Source organism: Malania oleifera, chromosome 2 (assembly GCF_029873635.1).
Source record: "Malania oleifera isolate guangnan ecotype guangnan chromosome 2, ASM2987363v1, whole genome shotgun sequence".
NCBI classification, from domain to species: Eukaryota; Viridiplantae; Streptophyta; class Magnoliopsida; order Santalales; family Ximeniaceae; genus Malania; species Malania oleifera.
Window position 1 is genome coordinate 80,513,065 of NC_080418.1, and position 18,475 is coordinate 80,531,539.

The 18,475-nt window shown below is 39.9% G+C and overlaps 1 protein-coding gene across 1 annotated transcript in view; it reads right to left on the bottom strand.

Moving 5' to 3' along the window:
• Positions 1–289: 289 nt before the first annotated feature.
• The window catches only part of LOC131148893 (protein PAT1 homolog 1-like), a 64,791-nt gene continuing 46,605 nt past the window's right edge, over positions 290–18,475 (bottom strand). The window contains exons 4-5 of the mRNA XM_058098850.1: positions 17,558–17,633; positions 290–3,045 (exon numbers count right to left, since the gene is read on the bottom strand). Of these exons, the coding sequence (XP_057954833.1) occupies positions 944–3,045; positions 17,558–17,633 (2,178 nt within the window). The 3' untranslated portion in view covers positions 290–943. The remainder of the gene's footprint in view (positions 3,046–17,557; positions 17,634–18,475) is intronic.

Consider the following 18,475-nt stretch of genomic DNA (forward strand, 5'->3'; position numbering starts at 1 on the left):
TTTTGGGATGGCAAAAAGAAAGGCCTGCACGTCCATGTCCATATTTTATAGTATTAACATATGATTAGGAATAATTAATCTTAATCGATACATTTATATACTACTCCAACGGCTAATGAAAAGACTTGTTTAAAAAGCTTAGGCAGGGGGAGGAATGCTCCTTCCACATATTATTCGTAACTTATCAATCATTAATGTCCTCTCAAAATTTCAGTTTGTGCAAGCTTAGAATAGAAACGACAGGGTCATAAACAAAAGGAAATTAGCAGTCGGGTCATAGAATATTATGTATTGGCAATCTTTCAGAAAGATTATTATTAGAAAGGGCAAAAAAAAAAAAAAAAACAACGCAGGATTTAGACACTGGAAACAGCGACAATAATTTCAGTTACTGGATGATTTTTCTCATCAAAATACAGAAAACAGAATCATGTTGTATTCCCCCTTATCAACATCTGATTGAAACTAGCCCCATCTTGGTAGATATTATACTTTAAAGATGCATCCTTTTTTTACTTGGTAAAAAGACGACAGAAAATGAAAGAAAGAGTCTTGAGGGGTTCGCTAATGGACCGGTCTGTACATTCTATCCCCTATGCTTCCACTTTATGCGGAGTTTCACCTTAGAGCACCAAAATTCAGCTCCCCAGAAGAAAAGAACTTCCAGTAGCAAACTCCTCTTGAAGGATTGTCCATCACAGTACACAACACACGTTCTTCAAACCTGGCAACACTAGGGAGGGAAGGAAAGGACAGGAGAGAGCCAAGAGGGGATGAAGCTTGACAAGTTTTCCTTCAACAACCTTACGCTTCCACTCACCAAGTAATGTACCATATCTATATAAGATTGTGAAAGCAGCATGTCACCTCACGTGCAGAGAACAAGTACCGACTACTACATTCTTGTTTCCAAGACATCTTACATATAATATCCCACATTGATTTAGACCCTCACTGATTCAGAAGCTATCTGGCCATTGCTCCCACCCCGATTGTTAAGCCCAGTGATAGGCATTGATCTCTGAGCAAAATCCAACAAAAGCTTCCGCTGGTGCTCGTCAGTGTGAGGAAGACTTGCACGTAAAAGCTCTACAGGCATTTCCCTGCTTATGGCTTTTGTAGCCTCTGAACCAATTATTTCTGTGCTTGGCTGGGTCTGGCTAAATACTGATTGCACTATACTGTCATATTTACTGAGACAGTACTTGGTGAGAAGACTGAAAAAGGCATCAAATGAAGCCTGCCAAAGTGCACGATGAGAAATATTACAGTTTCCAGCTGCATGGAGATTAGTTAAGAGTTCAGTTGCCCTTTCAAGTACAGATTTTAAGACGATAGAGGCACCATCTCCTGCAGGGCTACCAATAGGGCGGAGTGGTGGCTGTTCTGAAGAACAGACTACAGCAATGAGACAGGCGCTGAGTGCATGAAGATCCATACCATTAACACACATAGAAACTGTTCTTGCAAGGTTCGTGATTGTCTCAGCTGCAGCTGGATCAAAGGGAAGACCTCCAAACAAATACCTCAAGTGACGAAAAATAGCCATACAAACCACTCGAGCTAGCTCTCCTCCAGGGAAGAGAAGCTGGAGGAACCTAGAAAGAAGCTTTCGGCCCTTCGGAAGAGACACTAACCGAAGGAACACAAGGTCATCCTTTGGAGCCAGTTCAACCGTGTGGCCACTTTTTCCAAGTGGATCAACAAGCTTTAGTGAGGCTGCCAACCCTTCAAGCAGGATTTGACGCCGCCTCCTGAGTTGAGTCCCACCATCTTGTGGTTGACTAAATTGTAGAAGACGGTCAATGTCATCTACATCAAGAAGAAGACAAAGGCCATCCTCAATGGCAATTCTAGCTGCAAGCATTGGTTCCTGTTCCAGGGGCTTCTCAGAGAGTTTCTGTTCGGCGCTTCCATCCCCAGGGCTAGAGGAAGGTAAGTCACCATCAAGGAGAGGCTGAGGCCTACGTATGGACAATGGAACCCTTGCTAGAGCATCATTCTGATGACAAGAATGTGACTCTGTACTACTACGGCCTCTAGAAGGAAGCTCCCTTAGATGAGCTGGGCAGAAATGGTGTTTCAACCTCGATCCAGCAGCTTTTTTCGAAAGACGAGCTTGGTGGTAATAATCATCTATGTAAGGGTCATTGCTATGTGTTGCAGAATGTTGCATTTTAAGAATACACTCTATTTCTTCAGCAGTCATATACTTGGATCTAAATTGTGGCAACCCACCATCACTCTTTTGGCTACTAGAATCCAAGCCTTGTTGACTAAATCGTATATTCTGTCTTCCTTTGTGTGTTGATTTAGGTCTATGATCTCTCATATCAGGCAATCCAAGCATTGGTTTATGGGAGGGTTCTGGAAGGGCATTAAATATTTGGGACTGCAATGCTGAAAAATGAGCCAATGATTGAAAAGGATGATGCAGCCTCTGTTGTTGCAGTTGTTGATGTGGTGATATTAATTGTGGGGAAAGCAACCCATTTTGACGAGGTAATTGTTGTTTCAAAATATTGTTCAAGAGGTTACAGTGGTCCATCTGAAATAGGCTGGCTTGGTTGACCCAGTGGTTATGCGGACGGTTATTAACAGAAAGACCAGAAGGTTCAAACTGAATATTTTCTCCATACGGCAACCCATGAGGAAAGCCAGCCAAATGAAGTTTAGAGTTTGACAAATGAGATAGGTTTGGTGCAGAAAAAGGCAGCTGAGACCCACCAGCAAGTGATGATGGAATATTCAGGTAATGTGAATGGTGTGGCGAAGCCTGTTGTGATCTGCTGCCGGGAGGGGGGAAGGAAGTGTAAGATGTTTTGGGTACTAGAATTGGCTCACTAGAGAAGTGGTGCGGCTGTGGTTGCTGCTGTGGGTATGACGATGCTCTGTACAAAGGCTTCGATTCTGCAAGATGTGAAGAAGAGGAATGTGGCTGTGACGACCATCTTTTGCCTTCCAGAGCATTGTCTGCATCAAACATTTGCAAATCTAACCAGTTGGAGTAATCTACCTCCTGTGCCCAATCAGTAGCAGATGAACCTGGAAGAAAACATGGAGTCATATGTAAGGCGAAAGAAAAATTAATGTAAAAATTCAGCCATAAATAAAAAAGCATAATCAACTTCATAACAGTGCTCTAAATTATGAAAATAGGTGAAAATGCTAAATACAGCAATATCATAATGGTTCTGAACAAGATGACACTGTTGTCCTAGAAAAACCCACTTGCAAGCCAAATTCTATAGTTCTGAACACAGCACGAGACTCAGAAGGCTTCAAATAGCTACATTTTTGGACAAAGGAATAGGTGCCAGGTTGAGTGCAGTCCACATGAGGCTTCTAATGGTGGGAAGGCATCATTTTCAAAAATGAGTAGGTAAAACTGGGCAAGTGTTTGAGGCTGCACAGGGGAGAAGCAGGTGTTGATAGGACAGACAGCTCAACTAGGCGTAATAAATCTTCCTCCGGTGAGGTGTCAAGAGAGCTTTCTGTGGAGACTTCTAAATGAGGAAGGCCTCGGTGGGGCAGAAAACAGCTTGCTAGAGATCAGGGTAAGGATTGAATAGGCAATATTTTTGCCTTCAGAGTTGGTTGTGCATAGATCCAGGAATAGCAATGCAGATATAAGGCTAACAAGGTGAGTAAAACTCAGATGATGAGGCCCCAGGGGTGGGGACAGGCTCAGTAAGAGAAGCCCTACTGAAAGAAATGAAATGATCTCTTTGGGTGAGTATACTCATAAAAAATATCCACAGAGGAATCTTCACTTGAGGAGTTCAGAAGTGTTCTAAGCTAGATTAGAGAAGGATAATGGAGGAAGCTATATTGACAATGAAAAGAGATTGGGGGATATTTCAGAACTAGGCAATGAGCATGAAGTGATTTTGTACGTAATGATGGTTTATTATTGGACGAGTTCTGCAAACAATTTGATTATGTTTCTGGTTGTTCTGAATCAATTGCGTAGTATTCGTATGTGCCTCCACTTGAAGGCTTGGAGGGTGTATTTTTTAGGGGGGTGAGTTGGCTGAAGAGTTGGAGAAGAGTAATCAAACCGACAAAGGTCGAGGTTAGTAGATAGATCCTGGATGGAATAAAGTTCAGTTGTATGATGGGTATTAAAAAAGGCAAAAAAAAGGACTGCATGAATTAGCAAATCTGCACTACTGTGTCAATTATGACGGGAAGTGTTTAAATAGAGATTTTCTAATTTAGAGCTCATTAGGTTTCATTTTGTTTAGTTTTTTCCCCCTTTTCCTGTTCCCTTTTTCTTTTATTTTTTTCTTTTCCTTTTTTTTTTTTTTTTTGAGGATATATTCTCCTCTTGGGCTGTAATTTGTCTCCCCTCTAGTTTAATATATTTCTATTTCTATTAAAAAATATAAAAATATAAAAAAATATAAAGAATAACTGTCCTCTGCCTTGAAGCTATGTACGCTAATCAGGAAAATAAAATTATTATCATATAAATGAAATGACAAAAAAGATATTATTATGAGTAAAAAAGAGACACCACTACGAGGCACCAAGAGGGAGCCAACTCAATTACCAAAAAAAAAAAAGTTTCAATTACAAACCAACAAGTAGGAAAAAAAAAATCCAAAGCATTTTGGTGATCTACAATACTATTTCCTATTTCAAAAAAAGAGGCATTTTAACCATCTAACTATCATCCTTATGATTGAATGTTCTACTTCCATCCACAGTCCAAAAAATTGTGAGGGATGAGTCTAATGCCTTTCTTGCTCTCTGTACAAGCCGCCAATTCCCATCCATGCGCACAGTCCCTTGTAACATCTGCCCACAACACAAAATCACAAGAGCCACACACTCCCTAGTTGATTTGCACTGGAGAAAAAAATTATTGGCACTAACTTAGAGAGAGAGAGAGAGAGATCCCTAGAGAGCTTCAAAGGGAAAAGGGACTTGATCTATATACTTTTGATGGCAGCATTATCAAATCCAAGATATCCAGGTGCGAGCTTTGGAAACGAGCAAACACTGAGCATGACAAAAGTCTTCATGACCAGTAAAAAGAGACCAAATAAAGTCCTAAACCCACCTGCAGTGAACAAATGCTCTTCTGCAAACACATCATATACAGTCCCAAGACACATCAAAACAACCCATTAGACACTAAACTTGGTCAAAGCAACAGAGTGGAAAATCATATCTCAAACAGTCCACAAGATTTCTTGAAACAAGACAATACACGGTCCAAAACAAAACAGTCGACTTTTCACCACGAAATTGGAATGAAAGGAGGTCAAAGCAACATATTACCAAATCAAACATCACAAAAGTGGTCCACAAGATTCCTTAAAACAACCAAACAGTATACTGTTGACAGCAAAATAGCGGACTTTACACCATGAAAACTTATTAAAAGGACAGTAGCCAGCAACTAAATAACACAGAATAATATGGAATGCTTCACAAGACAAAACCAACCCCACAGTTCCTATCATCAACTCATATAGCAGCCAAAAGTTTTGCAGAAAATGGAGCCTTTCAAACATATCTTGAATTTTAAACCCTACAAAGAGTTGCAGAACCTACTCAGCCGTAGGGGGAGCAAGAAAAAGCTAAGCAGAAAACATCACCCTTTGATCTCACAAAGCTCATCTCAGCAGGTGACCTTGCAGAGATCAACAGATGCTCTGCTGGTACATCCACAGGATTTTTTTTCAGAAATCCTTCACTAGCTATCGAATGATTATGGCAGATGAGAAATTGAAAAGAGAGGAAAAGGTAAGAAAATAAAGGGGAGACCCTAAGAGGAACTGATCAATACAATATTCCAATTGCTCTAATGCCATGTAAATGGAAACCAGATAAGGGAAGAAAAAAGCAAGAACAATGTTCACATGAAAGAAAGGAGAACAGAGGAGCTGCTCTCTTTGCGAGCACTACTGTACATATAAAGCATTAAGAATTACAATAATACCCAGTTGGACAGAGTAGGAATAGAAGAAACAAGCAAATTGATCCAAATAAGAAGACCCCCTTTTCAGTTCTAGTTTATTTATATTAGGAAAAAACTACAGCTGCTTCTACTATATTCTTCAACACTTCTTGATGCAGTGCTCGGCCATGAAAGCTGCTTCCTTGCGGCCAAACACTGTGTTCCAGCAGCAATACAAACAGAAATACAGAAAAAGAATCCAGACTAAATAGGGAACAGCAACAAGTGTCTCTAGGGTTTGTGATCACAAGAGAGAACTCAAGTATGAAATATTATCCTAAACTCCAAGAGAACCCGAGTAAGAGCTTTCAATCTCTGCACAGAAATGATCCCTACAGTAATTGAGCAGTAAATCTAGCCACTGATGCTTCTGCAAGGGAGAGCTCAAGTCCATCAAAAAGGTCTTCATAAACTCAGCATGGATATCAAGATCAATATTTTTCAACTCTTCTGCAATCCAAGTACTTTCACAGATTGGTTCACCTAACCACTTCACTAGGATGCGCTTATATTGATTACACCGTCTGGATTTTACCTATTTGATCACATACAAGCAACCTAGGAACAAGTTCATCTTGTAACTCAGCTGCAACTTCTTGCCCATAAAATCTCTTATATGAATACAAAAATCTGAAGCATTGGAAAATGGGACTTGTAACACTGGCCCTAGCTTAATTATGTAAGAATTTGTTCTAATTTTCTTGAGCAAATAACAAGGACCAAACTAACTTAAGCTTAGCTTATGTTAAGTAGCTCTACAAAGCCTGTTTTTCTTAAAATGCATAAAACAATGTCTCCCTCTTCAAATTCTTTAGCTCACCAGTGTTGATTGGCTGCAAGAGCAAATGATTCCTCACCAATTTAATGGATTCAAGTCTTGCTCTTTCATGACCTCAGCAAATATCTTCTAAAAGCCTCCCTGCCATTGCTTACCCACATCTCATCTGGCAATGGAACAAAATCAAGAATATGTTGGGGTTTTAGTCCATAGATTAGTTCAAAGGGGCCTTCCCTATGACCCGATTCACTGAACTGTTGAAAGGAAATTCAACTTCAAAACACTGCTGCTATGTGGCTTAAGTCTTTAAAAGAATGCAACAGTGATAAAGCTCTAAGCCTAGATGGCTTCACCATTGCATTTTTCCAAGCTTGAGTCAAGAGAGTTGCTGGGCAAAACACACTTTTGTTGAAGGGTGAGAAATCATGGTTGCTGCCCTCATCACTTCAGAGATATTGCTGACTTTTGGGAGCTCATGTCGAAACTTGTTTTTGTGCTGTGTGTATTGCGGAGTATGAACATTGATCTTTCATACACTAGGCTGCTGTGCAACCCTAGTGAAAGGAATGCTCAAGAGTCGGGACTGGGAGCATGAAAGCTCTGCTGTTCTCTTCGACTGCTTTTATAGAAATATGATGCACCATACTAACATTATGAACCTAGGTCGGGCATCAAGCAAGAACAATTATTACAAAGTTGGCTCTTCATATAAGAAGCTGGACCAGATCAAACACTGATCACGGTAGAGTCAATTTGACCTGGACTGAAGTTGATTATTTGCATGGGCAACGAATTTGAGCAGAATTTCAACAATTGATAAAGAGTGGGGCGAATTTGTGGTGAATATATGCTTTTTGTGTAAAGAAGCCAGCGTTTGGGGATTGCATTTTGCCATGCCACCATGGCACTAAAAACTTATGGGACTTCGTTATTGCTCTAATCAGCCAATCTTGGTAACAGAAGTTACAGCTCAAACTCTGGAGGAGATTTTTTTGGGTTGTATAGTCTCCCACCTCCTTACTTTGGATTCCTTCTAGTTCAGGAACGCCTTCATCCATCATAACACCTTCACCTGCCATAATCCACACTTGAGCTTCAAGTGAACTGCCTGGTTCCCCTCGCCAAGCTCTCAAGAAAATCCATTGCTTGTGCACAACAAAGCTCTCTTCCCCTCCAGTAACCCCCTCCAGACTTATTAGCTTGACCATCATAATGCAGTCCTCATGGCCAATGAGGTTGTCGAAGAAACAACCCAAGCTCTCTCTCTCAGATAGTGATACGCTATGACGATCCCCATTTTCTGTCAAATTGAGCAACTCAAGTCTTCTGCTAACTCAGAAATCAGGAGTCTTTGCTTAGTACTTGAGTTTCAAGAAGGTTGCAACTAAAATCTCCAATGGCGACAAGTGATTGGCATGCGATGGTCTACTTTGACGACCAGTCTCTTCTTTGTGACAATGGGTGTGTTTTTAGAGAATATTAAACAAAGTTCTGCTACCATCTTACTTCAATCCTAATTTTTTGGTTTTGAGTTGGTGGGGACGAGATTTTTTTTGGGGCGGGTGTTAAAGTCAGTCAAAGGGTTTTCAGCATGAATCTTATTGATGCTTTTGCATATCGCCTCTCATGAGTTGCAGGGAGATTTGTTTCCTCTCATACATCTATGGGTCTGAAGCAAGGGGGAGAAGACAAGTGATTTTCTCAAGCCTTCGGAGGAGAGGTCATTCGAAACTCGCAAGATGCTCTGGCAACTGGGAAGATGTTTACCAAGGGGCCTGAAGGTTGCGATTACAGGGATGTGTGTTCACATTTGGCAAGTGACAGAGATTTAAAAATTTAAATCTGGCACTGAGCTTATAGGATCCAATTATATTGGGTCAAATATACATGGGGCCAAGTAGATAGTGCACAAATGGGTTTCGAAATACTGACCAGATAGTCAAGGGCTTTTTTTAGTTATGGGCTCTTTCAGAATGGGCATAAGAGGTTTGTTCAGCAATGGGTTTCGCAAATCAAGAAGCCCAGCCCACCCTAGGAGGAATTACGGAGCCCTTATGGAATTTAAAAATTTGGGCTTGGAAGAGATCCTTCAAACAAACTCGAAGATACCTTCCAACCAAGATGACAAGGGCTATGTTGGGATTTTCCCCTTTTTTTTATTTTTTCCTCTTCGGGTTTTGGGGGGGAGGATCCAGCTGGGGTTCCTGCACAGAATGAAAAGGATGGTATGAAGGAAGAAGGGTCCAACACACACGCCCACAGCAGAAGGAAGAACGACACTCCACTAATGAGCTTCATTCCAAAATCTTGGATTCCCATTAGTAACCCTGTCTCTCATATACATCTCGGGGAGGAATGGAGGGCTGCGATAGAGGGAGAATTAGAGAAGGACTCACCCTTCGAATTGGAGAAGGGACTGTTGGTTGATCAGTTGAGAGCCAATTTTGATTTCAAAAGGGAGGATGGCATGTTGCAGTCATACGAGGGTGATTCTGAAGTTTAATGTGGGGAGTTAGTGGAGCAGAATGATGCTCTCTTAGAGGACACAGCAGACTAAGAAAGATTGCTGAATTTGAGCTCTAAAACTCCACAGTAGGTGAAGATAACAATCATGGCTCCAACAGTAAGGGATCCTTGTTAGGCTCCAACAGTAGACTAAGAAAGATTGTGTGAATTTGAGGTCTAAAACTAGGCAAGTTGGCAAAGATGATAATCAACACAGCTCCAACAATAAGGGATCTTTGCCCTCTTGAGCATCTTATCAACCCAGTGGGGATCATGGGCACTCCGTCTCCTATTGGGAGAGAGAAAAAAAACAAGTAATAGAAGATCCAATGGAGGATTCGAGTGCTTCTGGATCTAGAAAAGTTATTCCTCTCTTTTTTGCTCAGTAAAATCATCACTCTAATGTGGTGTGCCAAAGGGAGGGTGGGTCCTTTTGGGGGTGTGTCATAAAGCATCTGGGAAGGGCGTTGCAAGGATTGGGTCTTCCAACCCTCTTGGTGGGGGTATTGTTGTTTTGTGGGAAAGTCTTTCTATTTCTAGAGCGGACAACTTGGTAAAGTTTTTTCCCTTTGTCTTGGTTGAAGTAAGAGGTAGGGCGGGTCTCTTCAGTTTATGGTCCTTCTAGACCAACTCTTAGGAGTTCTTTTGAGATAATCATAACATGTTTTTGGTTTTTGTTCCCCTAGGTGGACTGTCAGTGGTGATTTTAACGTGGTTAGGTTTCCAAGGGAGAGAAGGGGGCAGGAAGAGTCACAGCAAGCATGCAGCAATTTGACTAGTTCATTAGAGTGTGTGGTTTAAGAGATCTCCCCCTGGGAAATGGTTCTTTTTCTTGGTCCGTGGGTGGGGCTAGGGTAATCACTAGTAGGCTTGATAGGCATTTTTTCTATAGTGAGTAGGAGGACAAATTTTCTAATCTCTCCCAAAACGTTCTCCCTAGGCCTACGTCTGATCATTTTCCCATTCTAATAGAATCTAGTAAGGTTTCTTGGGGTCCTACTCCCATTAGGTTTGAAAATTTGTGGTTGGATAACAATACTGTTCAGCTGTTGATGAGAAACTCTTGGAGAGAGCAAGGGAGAGTGGGTGAGAATGATTTATGTTTATAAGAAATTAAAGCAGTTGGAGGAGAAGTTGAAAGAATGAGAATGGAGGTGTCTGAAGATATTAGGACTATCAGTATTTTAGATAAGTTGGATTTGTTAAATAGAAAGGAAGAGGATGTTAGTCCCTAGGAGGGTAAAGAGCTGACGTGTCTTTGAAGAATGAGTTGGAAGATTTGATTTTTAAGTGAGAAGTTGGAGACGAAATCAAATTTAAATGGGGTAATTCTAGATTCTTCCATAGGTTAGCGAATGGGAAAATGAGAATTTGATAAGGGAATTGGATATAGTAAGGGGAAAGATAATGTTTTCTCCTAGTCTAATTGCCACTGAGATCACCGAATTTTATGCTAGCCTATATTCTGAGGAGGATGCCAATAGATCAATGACCTCAGGACCAGAGTGGAACCCCATTTCTGAATATCAGATGTGCTGGTTGGAGAGACCTGTGCTGAGTTTGGGATTGAGATCGATAAGGCTCTCGGATTGGATGATTTTAATAGGGCATTTTTTCAGGATTGCGGATTACAGACCTATTAGTCCAGTTTCCAGTGTGTATAATATTATCACAAAAGTATTAACTAATAGGTTAAGTGTGATGCTTGACAAGACCATTTCAAAGGCTCAAAATGCGTTTGGGGGTAGACAGATAGTGGATGCCATTTTGGTGGCAAATGAGGTGGTAAAGCATATTTGAAGGAGAAAGAAGAGGGGTTCATTTTTAAATTGGATTTTGAGAAAGCTTATAACAAAGTTAGTTGGAGTTCCAAAGATAATTTTTTTGTGAGGACGGGTTCAGTGAGAGACGGCGTCGGTGGATGAGGGGTTGCATGTATAATGTGTCCTTCTCAGTTATAGTGAATGGCAAACCTAAATCCTGGTTTAGTGCTTCAAGGGATATTAGACAAGGTGACCCACTTTCCCCTTTTTTGTTCACTCCAGTGGCTAATGCTTTGAGTTGGATGGTGGATAAGGCAGTGGATAGGGGATTGGTGAAAGTTCTAGTTTTCGTAGGGATGTAAATGAATTCAGGTTAGTGGAGATCTCGCCCTGATCCGCCAATATATGGGAAAATTTAGGAGCTTTTAAACAGATCTACAACAATAGTTGGGGAGATTTTAACAATCCAAGGCGAATTTGGGGCATTAAATGGGAGGTGTTTTTTCCTGACCTGAATCCACCTTGCCCCAATTACTACCAGTTTACAAGATGCCCTACCACGCCCTGCCTTGCCCCAGTTTTTATATTATAAAACAAATATTATATATATAATATGGGTATACTATGTAAGTAATGATCTTATGCCCAAACCAAATAATGACACAAATGAAAAAGGAAGGGGGCAACAATGGAATAACAAATATTAGGGGAAAAATGGAACTGTATTCAAAATAACAACTATTTGCTTTAAGTCTTTAGGGTTCAGACATTCAGATTTGAGACTAGGGAGGGCCAAGAGGTTGAGAGTTACAAGGGAGGAGCAGCCAAACCCGAGCAGCCGGTACCCAGTGGTGCAGGCCACGAGATTCAGCAGGAACATAGATCCACAGAACTGCAGGAACCTTGGTCTTAGCCTCTAAGTTCTCTCTTCTAGACAATTAGATTCAAATGAGAAGATGAGATTCATATTGAGTTGACCTATATCTTCAGCTACGCAAGCATACATCAGGCTAGGTATAGTGGAAATCAACAAATTTTTACAATTCATATAATAATCATATTTTTCATCAGTTTGGAATGAAAAATTTTGCAGGTGTTATTTTTAATATATTTGTCCAAATTATAGATTGGCCATTTGGGCTGTGGAAATGCTTTTAATTGAAGTATTCATGATCTCTCCCACCAATTGAGTTTGTGGGCTTTATTTTGAATCTAATATAATATGTGTTTGGATGCGGATGGATATCAGGGAAGCATTTGGATACTAATAGGAGGTGAGGCTCCGAATGATTCAGGGATGGGGGGTGGAAGATTTTCCCCAAAAGGATCCTCCAGCGCAATAGGTGAGGGAGGGGGAGAGGGAGGGCGAGGGGGAGGGGAGGGGCAGTGCAGTTTGGCAGGGCAGGGCTGGTATAGACCATCCTGCTCCAGATCCACCCCTTTACATCCCTAAGTTGTGAGGAGGGAGGGGGTGGTAACACACTTCAATTTTCTAATGACACAATTTCTTCTTAGATGATCATAGTCCTTTAAGAAGTATTTTGGGTCTTCTCCATATTTTTGAGAGGGTTTCAAGGCTTAAGGTTAACACGGGAAGAGTGGATTAGCTGCTATTAATGTGCCTGCTGAAAGAGCTAGGGAGTGGTCCTCTACTGTGGGACGTGTCTTGTTGGATTGAGCTTTGCCTTATTTAAGGGTCCCTTTGGAGGAAAATCCTAGATTGCATAATTCAGTAGTGAAAAGTGTAGCCAAGTGTTTAGACAGTTGGAAGGGGGCTCTTCCCTCTCTAAGAAATAGAATCACTCTTATTCAGGCTTCTTTGTCTAGCATCCCGCTATATTACTGGCCTATTTTTAACATTTCAGTAAGGACTGCTATTAAGATTGAAAACATTATGAGAGATTTCTTGTCGGCCAGGGTTGGGGGTGATAGGGGCCATTTGGTCAGCTGGGATTTGGCATGTAGTCTATAGATTAGAACTGGAGGGTTGGTTGGGTCTTGGAAATTTGGTTTATAAAAACATGGTTTTCTAAGCTAAATGGCTTTGGCGGCTTCCCCTCGAGGATTCTCCCCTTTGGCATAGAGTCGCTAGAAGCAAGTTTGGGCTGAATGAGAACAGGTGCGATACCAATTTGGGATTTAGGTGTTTCAAAGGGCCCGTGGAGATCTATCTCTCAAATTTATCGCCTCTTCACTCCCAATGCTAAATTTGTGGTGGGTAGGATTCTCATATTCATTTTTGGAAAGATGTTTTTTTTTTTAATAAGAAAAGAAGATATCATTAATAGAACGAGAATCTACAAAAGGGAGAATGAGAAATCTTCGGAAACAAACTAAGACACTCCAAGTCTAAACAAAAAACATAAAAGATACCCAAGCAAAAAACTCATCAAGTCAACGTGTTCCTCCAATCTCTTAGAAACTCTTGAAAGCTTGCCTCTTAAAAAAAAAAAACCAGACAAACAAACAAACAAAACAAAACGAAAACAAAAAAACAAAAACAAAAACAAAAATCCATACCTGACACACCACAAAGAGGTCAAATACTTTATCTTTTCCCAAACCAGCATATGGTTTTTTTTTTTTCCCAAAAAATATCCAAGCATTACATTCCATCCATAAACCCCATACATTGAGAAAAAAAAATAAGCATATGGTTTATTTTTTTCCAAAAAAATATCCAAGCATTACATTCCATCCATAAACCCCATATATTGAGAAAAAAACCACACTTCCATAAAGTTACCCTATCCTTTCTTCTGCTAAAGCCTGTGAAGAATATTTCTTAAAGGTCTTCCACCGAGGAAGAACAAGCCCAGCTTTCAACCATAACGCCAAAAAGCATGTTCCTTGTACTCCAAGCAAATTCACATTGCAAAAGAGAGTAAGAAATTGTCTCAAAGTTCTTGTAACAAAGCACAGATACCTCAGGAGAGAGCGCCTTCATAGGTCTCCTAATTTGCAACAAGTTATTAGCATTTATCTTATTAAGCACAACCAACCAAGTGAAACCCTTTATTTTGGGGAAAACTTTGCCTTCCAAATAGTAGTATAGCGAGAAAGAAGAGTTGGAACAAATCAAAAAAAAAAAAAAAAATTGCAATAGAACACCCTTGATTGGTCCAAAGACCAAGAATGAATGTCCCTCCCCAAAGAAAGGTTACTCCCACTCAATAAAGATAACAAAGATGACTATTCCACCATCTCCCTATCGTTCAAAGGTCTCCTAAAATGAAGATTCCAGAAAACTGAAGCATCACATAATTCGCCAACCAAAAAAATAATGTTTTATTTTGTTCAAAACTTTGATGGAAGAGACGAGTGAAAGAAGTAGAAAATGATGCATTTCCCAACCAAGGATCTTTCCAAAAATTAATATGAGAACCCGTCCCCACCTCAAGTTTAGCATGATGGATGAAAGAAGGATAGATATGAGAAATGGAGCTCCACAAACTCCCCAAACAGCATTTTGAATTAGCATTGGTATCCCACTCTTTCTCATCCACACCAAAGTTACTTCTTATTACTTTATGCTAGAGGGATGATTCTTCTATAGAGAAGCGCCAGAGCCATTTAGCTAGAAGAGCGGTGTTTTTAGACATCAATTTACCAAGACCCAAACCCCCCTCCTTTTTAGATCTACAAACCTCATTCCAACTCACTACATAGTCCCTATGACTGGCCCTGTTGAACCACAAGAACTCTCATAATCCTCTCAATCTTGCTAGCAATCCCTACCAAAATCTTAGACAAACAGGAAATATAACAAGATTCTAACAAGACAAGCTTGAATCAAAGTAATTCTACCCCCAAGAGAGAACAAGACTCCCTTCCAACCATCTAATCTCTGTCACCCTTTCTATTACTGGATTCAAAAAATCTACAGTCATGGGGTTAACACCCCAAAGAAACACCTAAGTCAGTCAAAGGACAATCCAATATACCACACCCCACTCTGTTAGCCCACTCCCTAACATGCTCGACTAGCACATTCATAGCCGCTAAACCACTTTACCCAAATTGATTTTGAGCTCGGACACCCTCTCGAAAATATGAAGAATACCCAAAATACTTCTAAAAGAAAGACTGCGATCATCTAAAAAGAAGATGGTGTCATCAGTGAACTGGAGATGCGATACCACCACACCCTCTCTTCCCACTCCCAAACCTCAAACCAAACCCCTCTCACCACCCTATCCACCATCCTACTCAAAACATTCGCTACAAGGTCAAACAAAAAAGGAGATAAAGATTCTCCTCATATAATACCCCTCAAAGCAACAAACCAAGATTTAGGCTCACCATTCACAATCACCGAAAACCACACATTAGATAAACAACCCCTGATCTGACAACGCCAACTCACACCAAAACCCTTTCTTGCAAAAATTCTATCCAAGAAACTCATATTCACTCTATCATAGGATTTCTCAAAATCTAGTTTAAAGACAAAACCCTCTTCTTATTCCTACAAATATCCTCCACCACATCATTGGCAACTAAAATAGCATCCACTATATGCCTCCCTCCTAGAAACGCGATTGATAAAACATCAAGCACTGCACTCAATCTATTAGCTAAGACTTTAGTAAAGATGTTGGGGAACATTGTTTTGTCCCCTTATTTTCCTCATCTCTTCCATTTGAGCTCAAGAAGAAATAGTGTTATTTCTTTTCATTCATTTTTTTTTTGAATCGAGTAGTGCTTTGGCTTCTTGGATGAGATTTCCTCCCTGTTGATTTTGTTAAATAATTGTCATATTTCTTTGAGAGTGGGTTCTTGGTCCTTGGATCCTTCGAGGGTGTATTCTTGCAAAACATTTTATGAGTTCTTGGCACATTCTAATTCTTCTTTTCCTCTGTATTTACTATTTGGAATGCCAAGGTCTCTGCCCCCCCACCCCCGAAAAAAAAATTCAAGGCTTTTTATTTGTCATTTGTGCTTAATAGAATCAATACCAATGACTTGTTGCATATTAAGAGACCATTGGAGGCACTTTCTCCATATGTTTGTGTGCTTTGCCCTAATAGTTCAGAAACAACCCCTCATCTTCTTCTGCATCGAGATTTTACCTAGAGAGAGTGGAATAAGTTATTTGGTTTATTGGGAAAGAGCAGCATTTGCCCCAGACTTAGTGGACTTCTTGGTTATCTCAATTGTGGGTTTTGGAAGGAGAAAGGACAGGGATGCACTACGGAAATGTGCTTTTTTCTCAGTGCAGTGGGAGTTATGGTTGGAACATCGTGCACATATCTTTTTTGGCTATGGGTATTTCAAGGGAGTGATCTTTGCAGATGTTCATCTAGACTGGAGATATCTGACGACTTGATTATGCAAGCTGCAAGTTTTTTTGTTTCTTATTCTACAATGGGCTATTCTTTTGTATTTGCTTCCTGGTTTGTCCCAGATTATATATAGAGAGATGTCTTATTCTCCTTTTTGTACATTCTTAATCTATTAATGGAATTTCTTCTTTCGCTATCAAAAAATCAAAAAAAAAAAAGAGAGAGAGAAATTGAAATCCTTGAAGGAAAGGATGCCTCTTGCAATAATAAACGAGAGATGAAGCAGTCACCAACTAGATCTTTAATGGCTTGGATGCACATACAATACCTTATCCTTTTGGAGAATCTGTCACATAAGAGATATTGGCCATTTAGTGGAAGTGCTTTAAGCATTTACTGTGTCTGCTATAGTTGTACCAGTAGAGGTCATCTGGTAGATGAATTGTCTCTGCCAAGCTATCAAGGGCAGAAAACTAACCAGGTATCCTTCACAAAGTTAATAGAGAACACAACTAAAGTGAAAACAAGAGAATGATAAGCACCATATCGCACTTTCCTACATTCTAACCTCATAGAAAAGGAGAAGCTACCATCTGACATGGTTGAAAGCAGACAACTGCCAACTGAGAGAAGTATAACAGTGATGCAAGATAGAACACTAAGCAATTAATCTGAGCAAACCAAGAATATGTTTATGAAAACCCCTTAGTCTCTAGATTCCTATGATACAATTACTATGCATTATGTAGCATAATCGAAATCTAACAATTAATCTGATTGAACCAAGAAGAATACGCATTCAACGAATAAAATCAAACCAGTAAAAGAAAGGTAGAAGAAAATATGGACGAGAAGAAACAACGAAATCAATAAGAATATAAAAATCCCACTGACCATGCCAGAATTTGTTTATTCATTTAGGAAAAAGAGCAAGACACAAAAAACAAATTTCCATTCAGTGTCAAGTTAATAAAAATACATCCCAAAAATACACCAATTTTCTAGTGTACTCTGCAGCATGCAGAAACCAAGCTATACAAGAATCCAAAGAAATTCAGCAAAATAACTCCAGTGAAAATCATTCAATGCATGGCAGCAGAAGGTTTATAAGGTTACCTCCTTCAAAACACATAATTTCGGGTAAAGGAAAGAAAATATGAAAGCAAATCCAGATATAGAGAACCCAGAAGAATATTAAACACCTAGCATAAGATAATGACAGACAAAAGAAATAAAAGAAAAAAAGTTAACTCACTTTCCCTTGAAAAAGATCCAGATCCTCGATCACCAATAACTCCAGGATTTCTTGGTCCACTAACAGCTCTGTTCAACTGTAAGACACAATGACATATTTAAAAACCCAAATCTGAAAAAATTATCTGGAGGAGTTATGCGATAGAAAAGAATTTATAATCATAAACAACTATGTGGGTAGTCAATGTGATGGCTACTTTTTACCTTAACATTCCTCTTAAACATTGAAAACCCTCGAACTAACCGATCGGAATAACAATGCAGGCATTAGTACAAAACATTTCATTGATTGACACCCAAAGCCTCCTTAATATACCATTCACGAGTAATGTAAATAACCCTGAACTTAAGTACTGATAGTTTGGTAATATATATGCAGCAGACTCGATGCATATCCACCATCAATGCAGACTGGCCATGAATTCACCTGCTATGAAGTCTAATGGAAGTAACTTCATGGTTGGGAGAACCCAGAATGATGTCATCAGGCTAGTGGACCTTCAAATTCAAAACTGCCAGCTTTCCCAAAACAAGGACCCAAGCATAGTGGTCAAAAGCGCACTTGAGGCATGCATAGGAGTGAGAAGCATTGAGGCAATGAGGCTTGCTCCTCATGGTGTCAAGGCTAGATGAGCTTTAAGAGGCGCACCAAGGACCACCAAGACACGTGATGCTGAGAGGCAGACCTTCAAATTCAAAACTAGCAGCTTTCTCAAGAGAATAATCCAACCCAAGAGAGTGGGAAGGTATCCTCCCTCTTTCCCACTTTCCATCAGATTTATTGTTTAAAATTTAACTTAATATCTTTCACTAATAAACCAATTTCTTTCCCAAAAGAATCCGTAGTGCATGGCCAGATACACAACTTTACCAACTATATAATTCAAAATTTTTTTCTAGTATCATTCATTGGAAAAAC